Below are 26,635 nucleotides of genomic sequence, written 5' to 3'. Positions count from 1 at the left end.
TCGCAACTATACACCGCGATTTTTGTTTTATTTACATGTGAATAACGCAAGGAGACTTGTTTAGAGGTCGCAAAATTGATTCAGGCCGCTTGGTTTTGAATTTTATAAAACCTCTGGAGTTGTTTTTTCTTTAAGATTAGCATGTAGGGGTTTTATTAACAGCTGAATACTTTGTAAGAGTGCAAGACACTAAATTAAAGCCAGTTTAAATTTGGAAAAACACATTGAAACCTTATATCGATACCAGCAGGACCCATGTACTGATGCTAATATACCGTAAGCTGCATGGAAGCATTGTTATTATAAGTGTGTGATGTTTGCGAAAGCACTGAGTATTTACTATTATACCATGAATGTAAAGGAGTTTACTAAAAATGCAATTTGAAGCCCGGCCATTACTTATAACCAGTGACATGTTATATGTTTCATTTTTATGCCGCTTATTGATTTGTTTTGAACAAAATGCGACTATTCTTGAAAGTAGAAACCTGTGGGACACCGGTTTCCAGGGAGCCTTGCACGGGTCAATTACGCATTGGTCTCCAGTAGACATAAGAATCTGCTTATATGTTTATGTTGCAAAGTAAGTTTATGCGTTGGTGCGAAGATCTGCCATGCAGTTGACAGAATTTGGAGTAGACCTGATTGGTGCCAACCATAAACACAACATCCACAAAAAACCGCATCTGGATCCCGTCACGAAAAGATTTTCGGAAAATGTCACATAATATATAAAAAAAACAGGGGCGGGTCCAGGATTTCTGTTTAGGGGAGGGGGGGGGCGGATTATTGAAAGATTTGCTGTGTGTCCAGGGGGCCGCTAGGGCCCCTGATGGGTACAGGGCAAAGCCCTGCTAGGAGGTCCAGGGGGGGGGGGGGGGGGCGAAGCCTCCGTAAGCTCCACGATTTTAGTGATTTTGAAGGCTTTGACAACCACTTCTCGAGCATGTTACGCCTTATATACTTTCATCAAAGTACCTTCTTATAATACCAAAAAAGTGCAAAGTTTATCGTTTAGGGGGTCCAGGGGGTTTCGCCCCCTGGAGCTTCATGATTTGAATGATTTTGAAGGCTTTGACAACCACTTCTCGAGCATGTCACGCCTTATATACTTTCATCAAAGTACCTTCTTATAATGCCGAAAAAGTGCATAGTTTTGGGGGTCCAGGGGGCGGGGGGGGGGGGGTGGCGAAGCCTCCCGGAAGCTCCACGATAGTGATTTTGAAGGCTTTGACAAGTTTAAATATGTGATTTAGATCTAGTTAAGTGTGAAACATTAAATGAATTGTCTTTACTGTATGTATATGTATTTGTCATTTCAAGCATGTCACATTCCTTCACGAAATAATACTTTGGTTTCCGATCTTCAAAAGTGTGTAACTCAAAGCCGGGACACATGTAGTTGTTCGCATACATCGTTCAAAGCATTAAAGGTAAGTTGATGTGGACTCTAAATAGAAAATGCCTATTGTTTGGAGGACAATTGATATATGCATGTCCAAAAAGGTAAATTAGTGTTCAATTTGTTGTCAATTGTATTTGATATTGACTGTAATGTGGTTTAATTTGTCTACCAAACAGTGCACCATTTGACGAATGTTTAAGTACGTATATAGCATGATAACATATCTAAGGACTGCTCGATGTTTTTATCCCCGTGACCTGACCTGATAATTCGATTAAAGCTGCTCTACTACACACCGCTGTATTGCGATCGCCCGACATCTGTTTGTTTGTACAGATTACAAACACGATGTAGTTAAACATATCTAACCCCAGTCAGAAGCAGCGCAGTGGTTTCTGACATAAGGAATTGTATGTTTAAATCATGTACAACTCGTGAAATAACCATCGTTCGATGAGATTGAGAAAAACTGCCCGCATTTCTATCTTAAATGTCCAAAAATCTATATAAGGTACAATTATGTTATTATCATTTCGCGATTTATCTTACGTATCATATTCTGAAGACCTATAGCTACAGCGATGTTGACTAAAGAAAGGACTTCAATCGTCGTGTATATGCTGCTTTAACGGATAACCCAATGCACGCATATCACTAAAGGCTTTGTACAGATATATTGGTTGAACGAATTTAGTTTCCGACAGGATTGTGTGAGTGCCGTTTGAAAACATTATTTAACCATAAAATAACGAAAACAATACAAATATTAATATTGAATTGTGCTATAAAATAAAATCGTGGAATGGTAATATAAAGGATATTGGAACAGCATTAATTATATCTGATCTATATGTGAACTTAGTGATTGCTTATTATATATATTCGTCTGCGAATATCAATATGGCATTCGTCAGGAATCTTATATCATTGCATATGAAATATGTTCACATGTTTAATGTACAGCTGTTAATGTATACGACAGATGGCGACTTGCAGAAGAAAATTGCTAAGGACTGTTCGTTTACTACACAGAATGTCAGGAACCACACCGGAAGGTAAATATAATACTTTTGTGCGTCGCTTAACACTCGCAAAATAAAGCACGTTACTACATTATGCATATACAACTGTCTTTCATATTATAAGCATTTAAAGAACAGTATCATAGTTTTGTCTGACCTAAACGGGGCATTTTCAATTGATTCCTCGAGACCAAACTGTATGTGACACGCGCATGTTTTATTGTATAGTATCCCGTTCTTATAACAAGTCATGGGAACGAATAACTCACTCGTGGGAACTAGTAAGGTAGAAGTAACTCATGGGAACGACGCAGCTTACTTGGAAGAGCAATTTAGTAAGTCGCGAAAACGACATAATCAACCAATCAAATTACATTTACATGTTGTATCGCACAGTTTTCTAAATGGCTGACACACGGCGGGTTTCATTTATTTTTGACGATATAAATCGGTCAGATTTGTGCCTAACTGTGTGTATTCTGATTGGTTGATTATTGTTTTGTTTCCATTAGATAGTTATCTCGTTCCCATGAATTATTTAGTCGTTCTCACGAGTTATCTTTGTCGTTCCCACGAGTTAGCTATGTCGTTCCCGCGATTTAGCTATGTCGTTCCAGTGCCGCATTAACTCGTTACCACGACTCACTAACCTCGAGTAATGAAGTCGTAGGAACGGGTAACTAAGTCGTGGGAACGAGTTTCTAGTTGTGGAAACGGCAAACATTATACCAAGCATTATTTCAAATATGTGCCACCGTAGTTCTGCGGATAACAAATAGTAAAACTAATGGGAAGGTACATCGTATTAGTTATATAATTTTCTAAGTCATCTGGATCCTGTCTTATCAAATATCTTACGACTGAAAATAGTTATACCTAAATAATTGCTTACATAGAAATGTACAAATCTGATGTGATTCTGAGTATACATCTAAAAAGAAACCGACAATATTAATATACAATATTGGATTTTTAGCCTACATACTAAAATATCGGAAACAAACCATGCTGCACCAATCCATTTGTTATTACACAATCATCGTGTGAAATGGAATGAAAATATGAAATGTATTTTATTACAGAAACATACATACACTACGGATTTTACATAGGGAAGTTTAAATATGCATATCCGTTTCTATAGCGATTGTCGGCAGCGGCACTGAAGGGAGGGGCGTGGCCACCATGCCTGTCACGGCGCCCCCGGACAGTCTCACGAAGCCCATGAACTTCCCGCTCAAGACCCTGATGGGACCCGGACCCTCTAACTGCCCGCCTCGGGTCCTCAATGCCAGCGCCCTCCCCATGCTGGGCCATCTACATCCGGAATTCACGCAGGTATTTGTGCAGACAAGTCTTATTGAGCGGCTACTTCCAGAATAGGCGATGCGGTTTGTCATTGATGGTTCATGAAAACCAACAGCCATAATGTATACCATATTTTGATATTTTTTTACAGAAAATTATTTAGAATTAAGACTCTTATAGAGACCTTGGGTTCTCTAGGCGGTTCCAACGAATTAATATTTCTTTTCGATGTTATCAAAAAGCGATAATTACCGGGCGCTACCTCTTTTTAAAGATGCATTATTTAAAGAAACAATTTTACTTGCGCCTTTGTGCTAAGAAAGGAACGTTGCGGAAAATGTTGCGGAAATCTAAGGATAATATGATTAACGAACGTGTCATAAAAATAACTCCTTGTCGGGTTAATGAATTTGATTGATAATTCGTGTATTTCTGTGCCTATAATTTCAGATCATGGACGAGGTGAAGGCCGGGATCCAGTACGCCTTTCAAACCGGAAACAAGTGGACGCTGTGCGTCTCCGCTACAGGTACTCGGCGCATATACTGTCGCCGCGGCGCGCGGATATCAGTGAAAACGTTTATAAAATACCATATAACGCAATTAATTACCATTTATAAATTGTGAAGCAAAATGTATTTCAATAGTTAAAACATTCGTCATCAAATTCGCGTGGCGCCCAAAATATAGAGACATCGGTTTTGGCTATCTTCATTTGTTATGCACTTGTCCCTCGTGAATCGGCAGGTCACGGTGCGATGGAGGCCGCTGCCACCAACCTCGTGGAGGAAGGAGACGTGGCGCTGGTCTGTGAGAACGGACTCTGGGGACAGCGCTTTGCAGACATGGCGCAGAGAAACGGTACGTAATGCGGGACACGACACAGAGACTCGGTACGTAACGGACAATGTTGAACAGGGACACGATACGTAAAGGTGGACGTGGCGCAAAGACGCGGTTGCTTTATACACAAGTTTCAAATAAATGCACTTTTTTGGTAAAAATATTACGTACATTTTTGAAAACGTGCGCCTTCTTGTTTGAACCATAGTAACCAATGTTACATTTTATTGCAGTGCATGCGCTTGTCAATATGCAAGTTTGGTTTGAATGTTTATTGATTTGACAGGAGCCGTGGTTGTCAAGCTTCAGAAGCCCATGGGCACAGTGTTCTCTCTGGATGAAATCGAAAAGGTGGGATGCGCATATATATATGCGTCGCGTTCTGAGAAAAATGGGCATAATGCATGTGCGTAAAGTGTCATCCCAGATTAGCCTGTGCAGTCCGCACAGGCTAATCAGGGACGAAACTTTCCGCTTTTATAATATTTTCTGTTTCAACAAAGTCTCTTCTTAGCAAACATCCAATTTAGGCGGAAAGTGTCGTCCCTTATTAGCCTGTGCGGACTGCACAGGCTAATCTGGGACGACACTTTACGCATATGTTTTATGCCCCGTTTTCTCAGAACGTGACTAATATTGTTACAAATTTCTCACATAATTCAAACATATGAGCATGTGAGTTTGGTTTGTGGTCACCATACCCACAAATAATGTAGCCTCAGGCACGGACGGACCGCATTAAACTGTGAAATATACACACTTTAGTGTCTACAAGTTTACACTCTTCTAAGTGTCTATAAGATGTGAAAGATGTGGACCTGACAAGAACCTCGACAGCAAGTAAAACGTTAATCACATTGTTATTTCAGGGTTTGACGGAGCACAAACCGAGGGTACTGTTCATTACGCACGGGGAATCTAGCGGGACCACGGTGCAACAACTTCCGGGTATCGGAGATCTTTGTCACAAGTACGTGGTCGCTGTGTTTACACTTCCTGTGTTAGGCTTTTCACTGTTGTAACGCATCAAAGACTTGTCCGATAATTCTTATTATGTCATGATATGTTGATAGAACTTCGCATTGTGATCGGAGAATCTCTTACCTTCGCCTCCATAGACTGTTCATGCTATGTCGACGACCATTACTTTATTAATTAGTGTTCAAGAGGTATAACCTTAAATTGAAAATTCGCTAAAACTGCTTAGAACTTTTACAAGGCACTTAACTAACTACATGTATATATTTAAACATTAAAATGATATACACTCTCGTTAGTTAATTTTAAATGAATAATTAAATAACTTGAAACAATATATTAAGCTCGAGAATAATGATTCGTAATAATATAAGTTTATACGCTATTTCAAAAGCTGTGTGTACTATAATAACTAAAACATAAAATTGATTTCGAAAAACGCGAGCGTCAATATATTAAACGAGTCTGAATATAAGATTGTTCAGAATGATATCAAGTATCATCGATATCGAGGAAACATTGCTGTCACTGTGGTAAATATTATATCCTTCAAAGCAGCAAAAGTGTAACCTGATTAGCCTGTGCGGACTGCACATGCTAATCTGAGATGACAATTCACGCCAACATTAAGCCCATTATTTCCAAGAACGGGGTCACATGTTCACGCTGATTACACGTCCCTTGTTATTCTGCAGACACGCCTGTCTGCTGCTAGTGGACTCGGTAGCGGCCATGGGAGGCGTCCCGCTGTTCATGGACTCTTGGGGTAGGTCTCCCACGCGTTTTGCGGTCACTTAATTCATCCGGCGTCGCTACTTAAATGAAGTTAAACAGATCTTGTACTCGTAAAACGTCTCAGGCATAGGCGTATTTAGGTGGGGGGCTAGGGGGCATAAAGCCCCCCCCCCCCCTAGCTGGCTGGCTAGACACGATTTTTAATAAAAATGAGCCCCTTACAGTTTCAATCCACTTGTGTATTTACTGTCATATGTCCCTAATTAAGCAATAAACAGCTGTCGATTTGTGTGATTAGCCCCCAGGCATGTGTACAGACGATCTAACCTTCGTCAGCTAAAGTGCACGCTTCATTGACTTTAAGTAATAAACTGCGCTATTTGATTGGCTGAAGAAGATACATTCAACTAATGAAATTCATCCATACATTTAGCTACAGGTAAATGTTTACAAATGGCTGCCGCATGAGACTTGTGAAAAACAATATTTCAAGTTGTAGCAATTAAAGAGTTTAGACGAACGCAATGGACAATCATAATTATTTTTTCGGTAATTTCTTTGATGAATTTAATTGGTATTAGCTCTTTAGAGTGATAATCCTTTTGAGTAACAAGTTATTGCCAGTGAAATTCAACTGCACACTTAATGAATGGCAATTAATTTTTTTTTATTTTTTATTTTTTTTACAAATCGGGCTAACTGCTTTGATGTTCATCCATAGTTTTTGAAATTAAAAAAGACTCAAAATTGAAGAATTACTTTGCTATATGAAACTAAATCATTTTCTAAAAGCGTGACAACATCGAGGCAGCAACACCCGAATTAAACTACACAAGAAACCTAACGACTCCCTTTGTTGACACTTTTGTGAACGAAATGGACACCAAATTCAGTTATTTGCAGACTAAGGCAGCCATGGGATTGAAGTTAATACCTGAACAAATGTGCTCCTCTCCTGTCAGTGCTAGTGACCTTGAATGGTTCAATGATGATCTCCCTTCCCCTCAGTCCCTGCCTGCTGAGATGCTCTTTATATGGCAGGCTAGGTGGAAGGGTGTACCCAACCCACCTACCACCCTTCAGGGCTCTGTTGCACATTGTGATTCCCAGCTATACCCAATCATTTACACTGTTTTGTCCATATCATGTGTGTTCCCTGTCACATCATGCGAGTGTGAAAGGAGTATCAGTGCCCAAGGACTTGTTAAGACAAAACTAAGATCATCAATGTGTCAGGACAGGTTTTCCGCTGTGTGCCTGCTTTCCATTCATAGGGACATGGACATAAACATTTTAATGTTGTACCTAAGTTGACCTAGTAGGATATCCAACAAGGTTAAATAGGAGGTCCACCCATCTAACTCTGTTAAAAAAGTTATGGATAAAGATAATGTCTCCCACCACTTTAGTGGTTTGCGAGACATTTGATTTACCCCTGTGTGTCTGTCTGTCCGTGTGTCTGTCACACTAGATGTGTGAACTCAAGTTCTTATTTGTTTTACATGCATTTTTATCATGCAAAATGCTGATTAGATAGCAGGAAATCGCATCATTTTAAAATGCAATTTCAAAAAAAGTTCGACGACGGAAGGGGACACCCCTCCCGCACCCTCCCCTGTTGAGCCCCCCCCCTCTGAAAATTTTCTGGATACGCCACTGTAGACGGTCTACATACACTAATACAGTAATATGTCACCGCCATGCATGCACACTCTGAAACGGCAGTTTGAAATGTTGTTATGCTTCTAGGCATCGACGTAATGTATACTGGTGCCCAAAAAGTGTTAAGCGCACCGCCAGGAGCCAGTCCTATTTCATTTTCAGACCGGGCGAGGTATGTTCCTTTTGATTATTATAAACCCTAATTATAAAATAAATAGCATTCATGTTCGTACAATTAACATATAATATCAATAGTGAGTCATGTTATTTGGGCGATTTCCTCCATGACATGTTTCTAAAATGAGAATAGTCCCCCCCCCCACTGGTTCATATACAGCTTTTGATTTCAGACAGAAGGTTCAGTCTCGGAAGAGCCCCCCGCGGTCCTACTACTTCGACATGAACCATCTGGCGAACTACTGGGGGTGTGACGGGGAGGCACGCAGGTAAGCAACCGTCGTGCTTGTTAACTTGCAATTAATGTGTTATTGCAAAGCTGATAGCGGAAAACATCGTTTAATACTTAATGGTTGTTTTATTCGAAAGCTCTTTAAGGCAGTGATGCCCAGACCGTATATGCGTTTCTGATCAACTTTATGAAAGCATTTACATATTTGCCAGAATTATCCTAATAACCGAGCAATGCAATGACTAGTCCCTGTTTGCCGCAATGCCATGTATCTGTGTTCGCGCCTGCAGGTACCACCACACGGGGCCTATTAGCAGCGTGTATGCCATCCGGGAGGGCCTGGCAAGACTGGCTGACGTGGTAAGCCTACCGCTTGATATTCTTCACGTTAAATGCATGCTATGTTCGTAATCTCGGATGACACCGCATGAGCATCGACATCTCAGTTTACATTTAGCCGCGCTCTGGGAAAACGGGGTTTAATTCATGTGCGTACAGTGTCGTCCCAGAGCGTGAAGTGTCGTCCCAGAGCGTAAAGTGTCGTCCCAGAGCGTGAAGTGTCGTCCGAGAGCGTGAAGTGTCGTCCCAGAGCGTCAAGTGTCATCCCGGAGCGTGAAGTGTCGTCCCAGATTAGCCTGTGCAGACTTTCCACTTAAACTCTATTTTCGCTAAGACGACTTCTTTAAACGAAAAATAAAATAAAGCGGTGTGTTCCCTTAAAAGTCTGTGCGGACTGCACGGGCTAATATGAGACGACACTTTATGCACATGCATTAAGACACGTTTTCCCAGAGCTAGGCTAATATGTATTTGTATCGACTCACTTCATGGACTTTTTGACAGCATTAATTACAGTGTAGATTAATGTTTTTCATTGAATAAGATAAAATCACGTCGAATTGTTGTTTTCAGGGTTTGGAGAAGAGCTGGGAAATTCATAGCGCATGCGCCAAAATGCTTCACAATGGAATTGAAGAATTAGGCTTAGAGCTGTTTGTAAAAGACGAGGTATTTGCGCATCACTTATTTTTGATGGAGTATTATACTGTAAATTATACGAGCTTGCCTTCTGGATGATATGATCTTAGATAGACTAGAACAAAAAACGTCTGTACAGACGAAAAAACTCGACAAGCTAACACCAAAGAGGTGTCTATGCTTATAGATTACAAGATATTTCGGATGATTTTGATAAAATGTTTAAGTCTCTTTTCATATAACTGGTGAAAGGTTTAATATAATCATTTATGTATTGTGCAAATGCAAAAAATGCTTGTTTTAAGTTTTTTAATAATGTTGGCAAACATAAAAAGGGAATTCCGTTACGTAAACAAGAGCTGTCAGAGGACAGCGCGCTCGACTATTCGAGTGCTTGACAGTATAACGTAAGCCATCATGGAGAGGGGGGATATATAATGTGGGTGTGTGGTCATTTAAAAGATGATCTTTCAAAAATAAGGAAAAAAAATATATAATTTTTTTTTTTTTGGGGGGGGGGTGGGGATTCTGGGGTGGGGCATGGGGGATGGATTGGGTGGAGTGCATTGTGGTATGTCAGGTAAGTGTTGTTTTGTCAAAGTATGACTCAAATATGATCATAAATAAAGAAGTTATGGCAATTTAAGCAACATGTTCAATTATCTAAGTATAAAAGGGGCCATAATTCTGTCAAAATGCTTGATACAGTTGTCTGCTCTTGTTTATAGATTGGGATCATGATGGTAAAGAAGTATGCAAAATATGAAAGTAATATGTCAACGGAAATAGAAAATATGTGAGGTGGTACGCAAACTTTAACATAGATTTATCAATAATATGCATATCCTAAGTATAAAAGGGGCAATAATTCTGTCAAAATGCTTGATACAGTTGTCTGCTCTTGTTTATAGATTGGGGTAATGTTGGTAAAGAAGTATGCAAAATATAAAAGCAATATGTCAAAGGACATAGGAAATATTTGGGGTAGTACGCAAACTTTAACATTTGCACGCTAACGGGAACGGGAACGGCAACGCCGGGGTGAGTAGGATAGCTCCACTATATATATTTCTATATATAATAGTCGAGCTAAAAAGCTGTAAGACGCTCGTGAGGGCACCGAAATCCCCAAATCTTGTGCATGAGTGGTAGGAGTGATGGCATGGATCGATGTTATGTGCGAAAATAACAACAAAACATTGTTTTATATGTAACACGAAAAAGCGATTTATTACTGGGATAGCGTAGCATTAAACACGCTTTCCGACGCCGAGCGGGTATCGAAATCCGTATATCATTACATAAAAAGTTATATAAATGATAGGTCGTTTTCTGAAATAAATTAAATTTCCATCATGGGGACTTTTTGTTTGATTCTACGTTGAGACTGTTGAACCATATTTCATTTAAGTTTGTTTTGTTTTTGTGTTGTTGTGTTTTTTTTTTGGGGGGGGGGGGGTCGAAGAAAATACACGAAACTCTTTAAAAATAATATGAACGTGGATACAATGCTTGTTGAAGAAAATTTGACTCCTCATAGCAACCAGCTTCTTGATTTATCGATTGCGATTTGGTACTATAAGTGACACGCTGTGCACGTGTTCTTGCAGGCGGCGAGGTTACCATGCATCACAGGTGTGCGCGTACCGGAAGGGGTGAACTGGAAACAGGTGTCAGACCTCGCTATGAAGGAGTAAGGCGGACAAGGGAAAATATTTCACACATTTCAAATGGAACATTACATGTACAACTAGTGTGACTAATTTTAACGTCGAACAATGTACGTTTCGGATATTTTGCTAAATTTAAGAATCACAACTGATTTAGTTAAAACACGCTGTATTTAAAAAAAAACAAAGAATTACAGTATACACGGGTTTAAAGCTTTATATTTAAGTTCGATTGCATTTAAAATCTCGAGTCCATTTCCCGGGAAGAACCAATAATTGTTTCTTCGGAAAGATGTTGAGAACGTTCCTCGATTAGAGCTTCCGATCGCATGGCGGACACCATATCCATTTTGCAATTTCCATTGCACGCAGTATATACGTCAACCACATGACAAAGTTGTATTACCAATGTATCACTTTATGTTGTTGCAGTTATCGCGTGGAAATCTCCGGCGGTCTGGGCGCTATGGCGGGCAAGATTTGGCGCATAGGGCTTATGGGCTACAACTGCACGCCAGACAACGTGCGTCTCGTTCTGCGGGCGCTTAAGCATGGGCTCGAACAAGTGGGCTTTAAAACTCGGGGCGGACATGAAAAGTGAATTGCGCTTTGATACATATGAATCTGTGATGCCCGTGGTTATCGTTTTACTTTATATTTGCAATAGTTTTACCAATAAATATTAATCGGTGGTGATAGTCCGGTCATTATGTTTACAGCCGCTATAGACTGCAAGGCAAGAACTTCAGAACTTGAATAGTGGAGAGTAATTCACTTTCCATTTCATGTTTGTTTGCTCCGTTTTATTCAGGAAATTAAACATGTATATTTCAACCTTTTTACTGTTGAAAAATTTCCAAAGCTACAAATTATGTCGTATACATGTTTTTTCTATTTATTAAGTCTTCATCTGATCACATTAAAACAAGACTTGCAGATGAACTAATAAAGTTATATTTTTTATACAGCAATTATCAGATCGACAAGGTGACATAATTTATTTGAATGAATTGGAAGTACAAAAAAATATATATATATATATATATAATATAACTGATTTAACACAAAAACATTATGATAATGATGCCTAGAATAACAAGAGATGTGTTTGTCAGAAACACAATGCCCCCTACTGCGCCGCTTTGAAATAGCTTTTCTATTTTTCATTTGGCAGGTATAGAAATCATCTTCCTTTTAAGCTTATTACTTCCGTTGGATTTTGTCCAATCCAACCAGGGGGCTGGGGGTCTGTAGACAGTCAAAAATGACCAAGTCAGACATCACTGACAACCAAGGCCTGTGGTTTATCAAAGAGATCATAGCCAGAGTTCATCATGTATCTATGGACATAAGTCCACAGGTATGTAATGAACCCTACCATTCACAAATTAGTACAGGACAGAAATGATAATTATATCATTTAAAAACAAGAGATGTGTTTGTCAAAAACACAATGCCCCCTATTGTGCCGCTTTGAAGCCATAAATTTGACCTTTGACCTTGAACGATGACCTTGACCTTTAGCCACTCAAAATATGCAGCTCCTTGAGATACACATGCATGCCAAATATCAAGTTGCTATGTTAAATATTGAATAATTATCTCCCTTTTAAGCTTATTACTTCCCTTAGATCTGTATTTTTGACCTTAGACCTTGAATGATGACCTTGACCTTTTACCACGATGTGTTTGTCAGAAACACAATACCGCCTACTGCGCCGCTTTTATTTATTTAACAAAAATATATAATTTGGCAGGTCAGATAATTATGTCCATTTTAAGCTTATTACTTCCCTTGGATTTGTTTTTTTCGACCCCATGACTTAGTTTTTGACCCGGCATGACCCATACTTGAACTAGATATTGTCTAGATACAACTTCTGACCAAGTTTCGTAAAGATCGGATGAAAACTATTTGAATTAGAGAGCGGACACGAAAAGTGTGACAGACTGACAGACAGTGCGAAAACTATATACCCCCTTTTCTTCGAAAGGGGGCATAAAAAACACATAAATGACTATATAAAACTTTTGAATTTGTATTACCGTTTACTCTTATGGGGCTTCTAACATTAAATGTAAACAACATTTTTTATTATATATAACAACTTAACAAATAAAGGAAGGACACATTTTAAATGATTATATATATTGACAATAAAGAAAACATGAAGCAGGAAATCAAACCACCAAAAATTGATCTGGGGATTCAAGGCTATAGGCATCAACATCAAGTTCAGGCTCTTTCATACTATCGATAAGCCAATACTTCTTATTGTAGCAGAAACCTGGAAAACCATAGTCACCTACATGAAGAAATTTCGGGTCTTCATCAACATCTGCCTCAGGAAATCCTTAAGATCTGCTGGCCACACAAGATCACCAACAAAGAAGAACACAGCAGCCTGTTGAAGAAGACATCTTTCAGAGACATTGGCAATCGAAAGGCCACAACCTTTGCAAGCATGCATCCAATACTACAAGGCAATCCCTCAACTGGAACCTTCCAAGCAGATGGGCAAGACATAGGGCAGCTAGATAGAATCTCCCAGAATTGAGAAGCTTGTAGGAAGCTGTGACCGCAGTCAAAGATAGAATGTTGATGAATTATTGATTAACACTCCTTTATGTCAAGGAATAAACAACCTAAGGAATGGAAGGATCTTTCCTTTCACAGCATTTTGTCGGAGAAACTGTCCAGTCATACTCGTAAGACAAGCGAGTTCGCTTTTCTTGCGTACAAAGCTGGCCTAACTTGATCATGTTATTTTGCAACTCTTTTAAATCATCCGGTGACTTTTTATGAGTTACTATATAGGAGTTGAAACATCCACGAGAAACAAACTCCGTATCAAAGTTAGTGTCATGGCTCCTGTGAATATTCAGGGGGCCTAACCAGGTCCCTAAAGAAGCATCTTCACTCTTAAAAATGCTAAATAAGTGGCTGTTTTCAGCAACATAAGTAATTAAGTCCTTTGAGAGCACATAACCTCCCCCTAAAGCATATGGCAAATATCTGTCACATAACACGTAGTCCCTTTCTTCCCACTTTCCAGATTTCTTTACATGTGCTCGACCATCAAAGAATCCCCAATACAACCTCTCTTGCGGCTTAGACAAAAGCTCATCTGAGACTTTATCAACACGTACAAAACTGTCCTCATCAACTTTCATTAAAAAATTAAATCTAACATGCTGATTCACAAATTTGAATGTTTCTATAAGTTTCATTGTCAAAGCATTGTACGAATCCTCAAACTTTTCAAGAGATATAAGATCATTATGGAGCTGCTGCTCATTTTTCAAATCAGCCTCTACATTTAAAGGTAAGTGTTTCACACCAACAACAAAGCGTATCTTAACTTCTAAAGGGGGTTTTGAAGCCCATGTTTGTCTTATCACATCTCGAACTTCTTTGTGACTTGGAGCTGATAACACAACTATTAGTAAATTTGTGGAAAAGTGGTAGTCTTTCTTATTATTTTCTACATTTCTTGCACTATCATTTTGACTAGATTGACAATGAAACACAGACCTTGCAAATATCCATAAAGCACATGCGCATATGCCAAAAATAAAAAGGTTTTTGGAAAACCGTCTTGTTCGAAAAATCATTTTCTTCACTGAAGGTAGCTATTTCTGTAAAATAAGAAAAAGAATAAGAGTCAATTATGGAATATGTCATTTTTGTCAAAGAAAATAACATTAACATTATACTGGTACATGTAGTCCAACTTGTTGACGCTCTCAAATATTAAGCTACTTTTTTATATTGGTAATATTTGGAGCCCGTAAGAATTTAGCCCATATAAAAAGTATCTCTAAATTCTTTGCGCGTCTTATAAATATGACTACTGGTACGAGTAGTTACAAAAGATTTAATTTAAATGTACAACAATAACCAGTTTAAGTGAAATGTCAATATGAAAGCCTTGATAACATTCAGTGGTTCTTAGCCTATTTGAAATAATACACCCAGTTACTTACAATCAACGATTTAAAACTGTTTTGTTCAAGTGAACAATACAGATGTCAGCATTCGTAATATTGTAGTGGTCCGTAGCCTATCCGAAATATTTATCCGGTTTACTTGCAACCGACGACGTTTATACATCAGATAGCGTATCTTGTCATTAAAATACACATGATGTGAAAAAAATAAGCAAATAGTGCATACAGCTCTTGAAAGGTTCTTACGAGCTACGAATTATGTACTTTAGAGATCAAATATTTTTCATAAGCTTGTCCAATTTATTCTGGGAAATACAGCAGTTGTCGTTCCTTCCTTCCTTTTCACGCAAGTTGATGTCGATGTTTTTATTCGAGCATCTCCACAACATTCAACAAAACTTTACAATATGTTAGACTTATAAACTAATCTAAACATTATCGATTCCGTGGTTTTGGTATAAATAACATGTTGCCGTCTTTCTCCTAGAATTTCAGATTATTCCTCCAGCGGTAAGTTTTCTTTTTGGAATCTTGTTAGCCGTCCATTAGCCGTGATGAGGAAGTGGCAGGGGTTACACTTGACTTGTCATTTATGTCAATATCATGAGGATATTATATATTCATTGTTATTAAAGATTTTCATGACAAAGCCTAGTAATTTAACTCTTATAGTGATCGCTCAACTTATCTGTCGTTAACATGTGATTGCGCTTTTGAAATTGCACAACTTTTGAAATTGTATTATTGGATGTTATTGTGTTATGTATCATGGACACAACTCTAAAATTGTATTATATTATGTTATTGTGCTATGTATTATGGGCCGGAGGCCTTTATTTACTAAATTAACTGTTCTGTTCTGTTAAATATCAAATGGACTTGCAATTTTTACATAGAAAGGTTAGCGCAAAGTGGAAATATTTCATTTTGTTTTATCCCAAAAGTGAGTGACCATCAATTTGTTATTGGTGGAAATGATGCTACAGTTTGTTGTCATTTTGAAAGAAATGCCTTGTTTTTCTCAGATGTCCAAACGTGTGAATACAACAGCCACTGCCAGGCTGCGGCAGGATTACATGAGGATCATGAAAGACCCAGTTCCCTATGTAAAAGCTGTACCGCTCCCATCCAATATCTTAGAATGGTACAAAATGACATTTATATCAAAACATTTATGAGATTTCTGTTATGGGTAATAATTAGTACAATACACTTTCTTAAAAAAATAAAGTATTGATTAAAAAAAAAAGACTCTTTCATGCTTCCTACTTTAACCCCCAACAAGCTTTCATTTATAACTAACTGACTTAATTTCAGGTAAAAAAAGAATAATTTACTTATTTTTCTCAGATTCTATCATCAAATAACACAATTCCTGAAGTAACTTTGTTAGTTTAGCTATAATTTACCTTTATCGAACCTTATATATGTTTTGTGAAATAACCAAAGTAACTAAGACCATGATCATTTCATTGGAGCCCTTTCAAGATGTTATAAGAATGCCTTTATTTAAATTTAATTACTGGTTTGACATCCTTTTTATAGCTTTTAAAGGATAAGATAACATTTCCAATTGGGTGCAAACAACTTTTTTTTTTCAAATTGAATGGTATTGATAACTTTCCCAAATCAGTGGGGTCGCAGTGGTGTAGTGGATGAGGTGTCCGCCTAGCGATTGGGAGTTTGTGGGTTCCCTCCCTACTCGGTGAGCGTTCTCATTATCTCCTCCATAGACACCAAGTACTGGTTCTTCCCAGGAAACGGGCTCGACAGTTTCCATATCTGCCTATAATAGGCCTTCCTGTAATAGTCAGCAATTGACTGTAGGAAGTACGAAGTAGAAGTAGAAGAATGGTGAAAGGGCAGGATGACTCACAATCTTTCCAGAAATCACAATGTAAAATACATCAAATACTAGTATCTGTTGTAACATACATCATGTCTATGTTGTAAAAATGTACCATGTACTTTTTATCATTGCAGGCATTATGTTGTGACAGGGCCGGAGAATACACCATATGAAGGTATATGCAGGTTTTACACTGTATAGGAATAACAATGTTTTTATGTCAACAGCATAAATGTTATTGCCCTGCAACAAAATTTTTTAGGGGGAATATTTGAGTCACTCTGTCAGTTGGTTGGTCTGTGAGATTGTCTACGTGTAATTTATAAGTTCCAAATATCTCAACCGATTACAAATAAGTTTGAAAGATATCTCATCATGAATTGTTGATGAGCAAGACACAATTTTTGAGTGAGGTGATCCAATTATTACATTCATGTATGCCCTTGAAATTTAACATGCCTGTGATTTGTGTGCTCCAGTTATGTAGTTTTGTTGTCATACTGCCGGCTACATGTGTATCAAATTAATCAGATCTTTTTGTTTATTCAAACTTGTTTCAATCAATGTATTGTGTCAGTTGGCCTAGTTAAATTTAATCATGTTTAATAAAAATGTTTGTTTGTAAAAATGCAGCTTCCTTTATTACTGTGTCTTATATTAATTCTTTGCAGGTGGAACATATCATGGGAAGCTGGTCTTTCCCAGAGAATTTCCATTTAAGCCTCCTAGTATATACATGATCACACCTAATGGACGGTTTAAGTGTAACACAAGGTATACTACCAGGGCCCCACTGGCTCAAAATTGTCTGTAGAAGAATTGAGCATATCATATCAGAGTGATTAGTTTTGCCTGTTTTTATTGGGTTTTATGATGAAGCTATGATCATAGACAATTGAAAATTCCTTAGGCAAAAGTGGCTTATGTTTAGGACTTTGCAAAGTGACATATTCTGTAACATAATTATTATTTATATGCACTATTACACAAATTGATTGTATGATTGTACACAAATTGATTGTATGAAACACAATTTTTGCATCATTTTACATACATGAACACCGGCTTGTTGTTATTTTCAGACTGTGTTTGAGCATCAGTGACTTCCACCCTGACACATGGAACCCTGCGTGGTCTGTGTCCACAATCTTGACTGGCATGCTCAGCTTCATGGTAGGTATCTCCTGACTGGTGTTCTGTTTTTTATGTACGCTTGTATGTTTTTTAGTGAATATATATGTTTCATGATAATATTTTCCACTAAAACAAAATTATCTGCAAAAAGATCAATGTGTTTATTTTACCTGAAAGCCATGCCACACCATGCTTAAGGACTTATAAAACACATTCATTAAGTCGGAAGCCCATCCTAAACTGTTAACAGTGTATGAATGTAATGTTTACAGCCAATAGGTGCAGGAAGGAGGAGGTCAACTGACAGGGCCCAGCACCCTGCTACTTGGCGCTTAATGGTTTTCTGGAATCATAGGATTAAACCAAGTTGAGGCACTAAAAAAACAAATGTATGCGTATTTACTAGTGATAATGTGTTGTGAATGCAGTGTAATTGTGCATGTTACAGCTGGAGAAGACGCCCACCCTGGGAAGTTTGGAGACCTCAGATTACACGGTAAGTTGCATTACAGTCACTATAGCATTCAGCAAGCTTCTGGTTTAAGTATAGTACCTACCCTAAGGATATAGAAATATGATTAAAGTAACGTAGTACAATATTGTTATATGAGCAATCAGCAATATTTAGAGTAGAAAATTGAGAAAATTATGAATCATTAAAATTAAAAAATGGAATTATCAATATTTTTTATTGTTCATTTTCTTTCCGATGAAATTGTGGACAATATGTGGATTGCTTGCATTAAAACTGCAGCCATAAAAGAATAATTAGTAGTCGTTAAAGCATTGGTCCTTTGATCATGAGTACCACGGATCAAACCAAAATCTTTGACCCAACAGTAAACGATGCTTGTAAAAAAACTTAATGTTGCTTGATTCCCATCTATGTGGAAACTTAAGTATCTCATGTTACTATCTTGATTCCTTTATCTGTAAAAATGTAGAACCTCATGTACTTGATATCTTTTTCTGTTGAAACGTCAAGACCTTATGTTCCTTGATGCCTTTTTCTGTAGAAACATCAAGACCTTATGTTGCTGGGTGCCTATTTCTGTAGAAACATCCTGACCTTATGTTGTTTGGTGCCTATTTCTATAGAGACATCAATACCTCATGTTGCTTGATGCCTATTTCTGTAGAAACATCAATACCTTTTGTTGCTTGATGCCTATTCCTGTAGAAACATCAAGACAATGTTGCTTGAAGCCTATTTAGGTAGAAACATCAATACCTTATGTTGCTTGATGCCTATTTCTGTAGAAACATCAAGACCTTATGTTGCTTGATGCCTATTTCGGTAGAAACATTAATACCTTATGTTTCTTTATGCCTATTTCTTTAGAAACATCATGACCTATGTTGCTTGATGCCTATTTCTATAGAAACATCAAGACCTTATGTTGCTTAATGCCTATTTCTGTAGAAACATAATGACCTTATGTTGCTCGATGCCTATTTCTGTAGAAACATTATGACTTTATGTTGCTTTATGCCTATTTCTTTAGAAACACCAAGACCTTATGTTGCTTTATGCCTATTTCTGTAGAAACATCAAGACCTTATGTTGCTGGATGCCCATTTTTGTAGAAACATCAAGACCTTATGTTACTTGATGCCTATTTCTGTAGAAACATCAAGACCTTATGTTACTTGATGCCTATTTCTGTAGAAACATCAAGACATTATGTTACTTGATGCCTATTTCTGTAGAAACATCATGCCCTATGTTGCTGGATGCCCATTTTTGTAAAAACATCAAGACCTTATGTTACTTATGCCTATTTCTTTAGAAACATCAAGACCTCATGTTGCTTGATGCCCTTTCCTTTGAAACGGTTAAGACCTTATGTTGTTTGGTGCCTTTTTCTGTAGAAACATCAAGACCTTATGTTGCTTGATGCCTTTTTCTGAAGACCTTATGTTGCTGGATGCCTATTGCTGTAGAAACCTCATGACCTTATGTTACTTGATGCCTTTTTCTGTAGAAACATCAAGACCTTATGTTGGTTTATTCCTATTTCTGTAGAAACATTAAGACCTTATGTTGCTTGATGCCTATTTCTGTAGAAACATCAAGACCTTATGTTGCTTTATGCCTATTTCATTAGAAACATGATGATCTTATGTTGCTTTATGCCTATTTCTGTAGACACATCAAGACCTTATGTTGCTTGATGCCTTTTTCTGTAGAAACATCAAGACCTTATGTTGCTGGATGCCCTTTCCTTTGAAACGGTCAAGACCTTATGTTGTTTGATGCCTATTTCTGTAGAAACCTCATGACCTTATGTTGCTTGATGCCTTTTTCTGTAGAAACCTCATGACCTTATGTTGCTTTATGCCTATTTCTGTAGAGACGTCAATACCTTATGTTGCTTGATGCCTTTTTCTGTAGAAACGTCATGACCTTATGTTGCTTGATGCCTATTTATGTAGAAACGTCATGACCTTATGTTACTTGATGCATATTTCTGTAGAAACGTCATGACCTTAATATGTTACTTGATGCCTATTTCTGTAGAAACGTCATGACCTCATGTTTCTTGATGCCTATTTCTGTAGAAACGTCAGCTTGCGGCCCAGAGCAGCAGCTTCAATCTGAGTGACAAGGTGTTCTGTGATCTGTTTCCAGAGGAAGCAGAGGTGAGAGCTGCTGTGATTGGGGTTGGGGGAGGGGATAATCTTAGAAAGTTTGTACATCCGAAAGCTTGTGTAATGAACTCTCTAAATAATTGATGGATCTTAATCAAACTCACAGTTAAATGACCTTAATGTGTAGAAGATCGTGAAAAATATGAATTTTGGCTGCAACAAGTTTGGGCAGAAATATTGCCCTTTCTTTTTAGCTCAACTGAGCACAACGTGCTCATGGTGAGCTTTTGTGATCGCTTTTTGTCCGTTGTCCGTTGTGCGGCGTCAACATTTGCCTTGTTAACTCTCTAGAGGCCACATTTATTGTCCAATCTTCATGAAATTTGATAAGAAGATTGGTTTCAATGATATCTTGGATGAGTTCGAAAATGGTTACGTTTGCTTGAAAAACATTGCTGCCAAGGGGCCGGGCATTTTTCCTTATATGGCTTTATATGGCTATAGTAAAATCTTGTTAACACTCTAGAGGCCACAGTTATTGTCTGATCTTCATAAAACTCGGTCAGAAGATTCATCCTAGTAATATCTTGGACGAGTTCAAAAATGATGCCGGTTGGTTGAAAAACATGGCCACCACGGGGGCGGGGCTGTTTTCCTTATATTGCTATAGTAAAACCTTGTTAACACTCTAGAGGTCACATTTATTTTCCGATCATCATGAAACTTGGTCAGAAGATTTGTCCCAATGATATCTTGGATGAGTTCGAAAATGGTTTTGGTTGCTTTACAAACATGGCCACCATGGACGGGGCATTTTTCCTGATATGGCTATATATGGCTATTGTAAAACCTTGTTAACACTGTAGAGGCCACATTTACTGTCCGATCTTCATGAAACTTGTTCAGAAGATTCATCCAGATAATATCTTGGAAGAGTATAAAAATGATGCCGATTGGTTGAAAAACATGGCTGCCAGGGGGCAGGGCATTTTTCCTTATATGGCTATAGTAAAACCTTGTTAACACTCTAGATGCTACATTTATTTTCCGATCTTCGTGAAACTTGGTCAGAAGATTTGTCCCAATAATATCTTGTTATCTCAGGTGAGCGACTTTGGGCCGTTCAGGCCCTCTTGTTATTTACCACTATAGAATGTATACCGGTAATCCCCAAATTGTGTGATTTAACTGGTATTTAACTGCTGTGAGAATCTCACTCAAAATTTCCTAATGGAATCACCATGATGTGTAGATGATCCTAAAGAATAAAATTTAAGCTGCAACAAGGTTTTGCAGAAGTTGAATCTCTTCCCTTTTTTTCGACTACAAATTATAGTAATGTAATTTTGTGTTTTCAAATCTTCTTTAACAACTGGGTGATCCTTCTCAATTGTTCATACCTTAATGTGTATCACTGTATGTGTCACAAATTTCTATTTATTTTTGCATAGTTTTACCCAGACTTATAATTATAAATATTTACTTACTAAATGAAAAAAGAAATTTCAATATGATGAACTGTATTATTGCCTATCACTGTTTTGCCATATAAAACATACTGTTATTGAACTTTTTAGTAGATCTGTTGTAGCTAATTTGAATCCTTTTTTCAAACATTAGAAAATCCGTGAGGAGATACGTAAGCGAGAGGAAGAGATCCGTGAGTCAACCTGTCAGACACTTCAGTCCTCCCACCAGTCTAGTGTGGCCGGAGTGGAGGGAGGCAATGCAGACCGACAGCAAGGCTTCATGGGCACAGCACTCTCAAACATTCTCGTTATTATTGGCTTTGCAGCCTTTGCCTATACTGTGAAATATGTTTTAAAAACAATTGTGGAATGATGTTGGTTGAAGACAGTGGGATTGTATGAACTAATATGTTTTAACACATATAGTTTTGAAGTATATAATTAATCAGCTGGATAGTAATTGTATGACATTTGTTTTTTAACAATTCTTAAATATTACCATAACATTTAATTTTGACATTTGGATCCAGCTGTAACCTCTACTCTACAATGTATATGCCTCAAATGAAAGTCAATGTGTTACAGATCCAGAATGATGATGTTTGGTTAACCTAGTAGAAACAATGGCTAAAATGTTTGACCTGAACATAACACTTTACAAGCTCCAATACATATTTCTTACGTGGCCTTAGGTAGTTATTACAATGATTTTATATTCATACTTTGAAGTTATACAATTTTGAATTTCTGTTGTGATTTTATATGACATTGCATTAGTATGTCCTGTTTTGAATGTTTATTGTCTTTTCAAAAAAAGGACATATAGCGTTTTTTGTTGTTTTTAACCAGGTTTCCGAGGGAAAAAACTGGTTATTAGTTTGGCGAAGGTCGGAAGGCGGGTGGGTGGGCTGGCGGGCGGGCGGAACAAGCTTGTCCGGGCCATAACTATGTCGTTCATTGTGAGATTTTAAAATCATTCGGCACATTTGTTCACCATCATTAGACGGTGTTACGCGCAAAAGAATTACGTCAATATCTCCAAGGTCAAGGTCACACTTCGAGTTCAAAGGTCAAAAATGGCCATAAATGAGCTTGTCCGAGCCATAACTATGTCAATAATTGTGAGATTTTATAATCATTTGGCACGTTTGTTCACCATCATTGGACAGTGTGTCGCTTGAAAGAATTACGTCAATATCACCAAGGTCACAATTTGAGTTGAAAACCTGGTTTTGTGACAATTTTGTCCCTTGTTTTAGTTGTTATTGTTAAGTTCACTGAACTTAATAGAGCTTTGATGGCTGTTGTTATCAGGACATCTGCCACACAGTCTTCTGTCTTGACCACATCTCACAATTTAGTAAGCAGTGTAAGCTATTTTTTGTTCTGTTTGCTGATAATGCTGTCCTAAATAAATTGTTGGTTTGGCTAAACCCTTTCCAGAATTCGATAGGTGGAGTTTCTAATCATTCTGATATTTGTACGTTTAAGGGTGTAATAGGAATATATTTTTTAGTGGTATAATTGAAATAAAAAAATATGCTTAGTATGTGTCGTTGAACAAGCACCGTGTATTTGATGTACATATGCGTAATTGATTGTTTTGTTAAAATAAATACATCATATAGTTGAAATAACGCAGTTTAGCTCACATGAGCACAACGTGCTCATACAGACTTTTATTATTACTTTTTGTCCGTCGTTGGTTGTGGATATGTGTCGTGCATCGATGACTTTTTCTTTGTTACCACTCTAGAGGCCACATGTATTGTACATTCTTTGTGAAACGTGGTCAAAACATTCGTCCAAAAGATATGTTGGCTGATTTCATAACTGGGTCAAGTGAAGTTAAATAAGTGTGTCACAAGGTCAAATTAAAGAAAAGCTTTTTAAGTAGTACCAGTAAACGGAGTAACTTTAGTAATTTAGTTTGCGCTATTTAGTAATTTAGATTGCGTTATTTAAGGACTCTCAATGCCGATTTTTTATTTTACGCAAAAGTAAACGGCTGACTTGTCACTATCATCTTATCTGCATTCTTAATATTTCGGCAGAGGGCCTTGTTTTGTATGTATGTGTGTGTATTACAAAGTTAATGTGGTACCTCCTTGACCGAGGCTGCATAATGTGTGGACCTGGGGTGTGACCCAGCACTCCTACCTAATTAACTGACAGTGAAACTTGGCACTTTATTTTAATTATAGCTTAATTTTCCTGGTATATGTGATTGGTGCTGAAAGATTTTCAATTTTTGTATTGTCTTGTGTTTTGGGTGGAAAACCTAAATAAAACCCCACCTATCCGATGCGGTGACTGCCAACAAAATTGAATTGCTTCCGAAAACAGGGATTGAATCCAGGTCGACTATGTGAGAAAAGCGTGTACCAGACAGTGCCCTAACCGGACAGCCGGTGACTTGTTTCAAAAAATCAAATCTCATTCATTTAGTAATGGAGACATACTATTTGATATTGACAAAAAAACTTGTTCGTTTTAATGCATATTCCCATGAAGGACATAACATAGAATTTCAGTTAGTTTTCTGATGTTGATATCAGACCGACAGTCTAGTGACATACAACTGAATACCACCTCATTAATATAAGCAAGTTGATTGACGCTACACCTCATTAATATAAGCAAGTTGATTGACTCTACACCTCATTAATATAAGCAAGTTGATTGCCGCTACACCTCATTAATATAAGCAAGTTGATTGACGCTACACCTCATTAATATAAGCAAGTTGATTGACGCTACACCTCATTAATATAAGCAAGTTGATTGACGCTACACCTCATTAATATATGCAAGTTGATTGACGCTATAAAGAATCAGTAAGCTGCTTTACATGCTTATACCCCCTCATTAATATAAGCAAGTTGATTGACGCTACACCTCATTAATATAAGCAAGTTGATTGACGCTATAAAGAATCAATAAGCTGCTTTATAAGCAAGTTGATTGACGCTATAAAGAATCAGTAAGCTGCTTTACATGCTTATACCACCTCATTAATATAAGCAAGTTGATTGACGCTACACCTCATTAATATAAGCAAGTTGATTGACGCTACACATTAATATAAGCAAGTTGATTGACGCTACACCTCATTAATATATGCAAGTTGATTGACGCTATAAAGAATCAGTAAGCTGCTTTACATGCTTATACCACCTCATTAATATAAGCAAGTTGATTGACGCTACACCTCATTAATATAAGCAAGTTGATTGACACTATAAAGAATCAATAAGCTGCTTTATAAGCAAGTTGATTGACGCTATAAAGAATCAGTAAGCTGCTTTACATGCTTATACCACCTCATTAATATAAGCAAGTTGATTGACGCTACACCTCATTAATATAAGCAAGCTGATTGACGCTACACCTCATTAATATAAGCAAGTTGATTGACGCTACACCTCATTAATATATGCAAGTTGATTGACGCTATAAAGAATCAGTAAGCTGCTTTACATGCTTATACCACCTCATTAATATAAGCAAGTTGATTGACGCTACACCTCATTAATATAAGCAAGTTGATTGACGCTACACCTCATTAATATAAGCAAGTTGATTGACGCTACACCTCATTAATATAAGCAAGTTGATTGACGCTATAAAGAATCAATAAGCTGCTTTACATGCTTATTTTTCCAAAATATTTTATATTAGCCAAAAATATTCAAATTATTTTGAAGGAATAATGAGTTAATTTATAAAAAATATGTATTTTATAGTATTATGAAATACATAAAATGTTCGTAAGTACATAATTTTGTTGTCACCAACATTTGTTTTAATGATTGTTTTACTGAATAATGGAGGCGTATAGTTATTATGCTTTGTAAATACAGAACCTATTTTGAAGATGAAACCAAACGAAAATGCATTTGATAACATTGGTGTATAATTGGCAAACCAAAATGCAATGTGAATGAAGGGGAAGCAGGGTATCTAGTCTTCAACTTGTTTTGAATAGATAGAAATATATTACAAAAAGTGACAGAATTGTTAAGTCCTATACCCCTTGTGTGTGAATGTCTTTCGAAGTGTATACGGTCATCCGGCCCCTGAGGCTGCATTATGTGAGAACCAGGAGGGTGTCGCAGCAATCGTAACTTAGTTCTGACTGAATGACTTAATTTGCTGTGTATTTATGCTGTTGGGAGAAGCCGGAGTACTTGCCGGTATTGTTCCACCAACCAAACTCACGTATCCATATTTTCCCACTTGCATAAAATTTGTGTTAATTTGCTCTAATTAGATCCAAATAAGTTCAACTTGTAATTTGTAGGTACAATTGATAAATATTTTAATCACTTGAAGGACTCAACTTACATCATTTTTTTGTAAATCAATAATTATTAAGACAAATAAAATGCACTCACTTTTAATACTAATCGATAAAGTTTTTTTTTCCACATATCCCATTATTACAAATAACTACTTCTAATATACATGTTCATATTATGTAGTCGTTTCACCCCCAAAATACTTTTTAAGTAAGCATTTTTATTCCGTTTTTTTAATTTCATATGTAAATACAAACAATATATAGCTTGTACCACACACGTACATTTTAGTGTTTTTATATATTTCTTTAAGCTTATATAAAAAAAAT

At 37.3% G+C, this 26,635-nt stretch overlaps 3 protein-coding genes and 1 long non-coding RNA gene across 7 annotated transcripts; 2 read left to right on the top strand and 2 right to left on the bottom strand.

The window, feature by feature from the left end:
- Positions 1 to 1,356: 1,356 nt before the first annotated feature.
- LOC127832441 (alanine--glyoxylate aminotransferase-like) lies at positions 1,357 to 11,844 on the top strand. 3 transcript variants are annotated; one of them, XM_052357912.1, is made up of 14 exons: positions 1,357 to 1,433; positions 2,388 to 2,460; positions 3,572 to 3,765; positions 4,186 to 4,264; positions 4,483 to 4,596; positions 4,865 to 4,929; positions 5,448 to 5,548; positions 6,252 to 6,322; positions 8,041 to 8,125; positions 8,304 to 8,399; positions 8,653 to 8,722; positions 9,275 to 9,370; positions 10,951 to 11,033; positions 11,443 to 11,844. In XM_052357912.1, exons 2-14 carry the CDS (start codon positions 2,388 to 2,390, stop codon positions 11,609 to 11,611), a joined length of 1,296 nt encoding a protein of 431 aa, XP_052213872.1. In that variant the 5' UTR covers positions 1,357 to 1,433; the 3' UTR covers positions 11,612 to 11,844. The 3 variants fall into 3 exon arrangements, with proteins under 3 accessions (XP_052213872.1, XP_052213873.1, XP_052213874.1); XM_052357913.1 differs by having other exon boundaries at positions 1,422 to 1,506; XM_052357914.1 differs by lacking the exon at positions 1,357 to 1,433 and adding an exon at positions 1,994 to 2,115.
- A 104-nt stretch (positions 11,845 to 11,948) lies between these two features.
- On the bottom strand, positions 11,949 to 15,162 carry LOC127832442 (beta-1,3-galactosyltransferase 6-like). Its single transcript, XM_052357915.1, has 2 exons — positions 14,998 to 15,162; positions 11,949 to 14,649 (listed from the first exon to the last, which is right to left on the bottom strand). Exon 2 carries the CDS (start codon positions 14,623 to 14,625, stop codon positions 13,657 to 13,659), a length of 969 nt encoding a protein of 322 aa, XP_052213875.1. The 5' UTR covers positions 14,626 to 14,649; positions 14,998 to 15,162; the 3' UTR covers positions 11,949 to 13,656.
- A 160-nt stretch (positions 15,163 to 15,322) lies between these two features.
- LOC127832443 (ubiquitin-conjugating enzyme E2 J2-like) lies at positions 15,323 to 23,551 on the top strand. Its single transcript, XM_052357916.1, has 8 exons — positions 15,323 to 15,471; positions 15,987 to 16,105; positions 16,945 to 16,985; positions 17,482 to 17,584; positions 17,893 to 17,983; positions 18,393 to 18,440; positions 20,507 to 20,587; positions 22,157 to 23,551. The coding sequence occupies exons 2-8, from the start codon at positions 15,987 to 15,989 to the stop codon at positions 22,376 to 22,378; spliced, it is 705 nt and encodes a 234-aa protein (XP_052213876.1). The 5' UTR covers positions 15,323 to 15,471; the 3' UTR covers positions 22,379 to 23,551.
- A 978-nt stretch (positions 23,552 to 24,529) lies between these two features.
- On the bottom strand, positions 24,530 to 25,628 carry LOC127832445 (uncharacterized). Of its 2 annotated transcripts, none has more exons than XR_008026899.1 (3): positions 25,499 to 25,628; positions 24,700 to 24,801; positions 24,530 to 24,631 (listed from the first exon to the last, which is right to left on the bottom strand). It is a non-coding gene; the product is annotated as an uncharacterized LOC127832445 (long non-coding RNA). The 2 variants fall into 2 exon arrangements; XR_008026900.1 differs by having other exon boundaries at positions 25,533 to 25,628.
- Positions 25,629 to 26,635: the final 1,007 nt, after the last annotated feature.

Source organism: Dreissena polymorpha, chromosome 5 (genome assembly GCF_020536995.1).
Source record: "Dreissena polymorpha isolate Duluth1 chromosome 5, UMN_Dpol_1.0, whole genome shotgun sequence".
In the NCBI taxonomy this organism is placed as follows: Eukaryota; Metazoa; Mollusca; class Bivalvia; order Myida; family Dreissenidae; genus Dreissena; species Dreissena polymorpha.
This window is presented reverse-complemented; position numbering and strand designations above follow the sequence as displayed.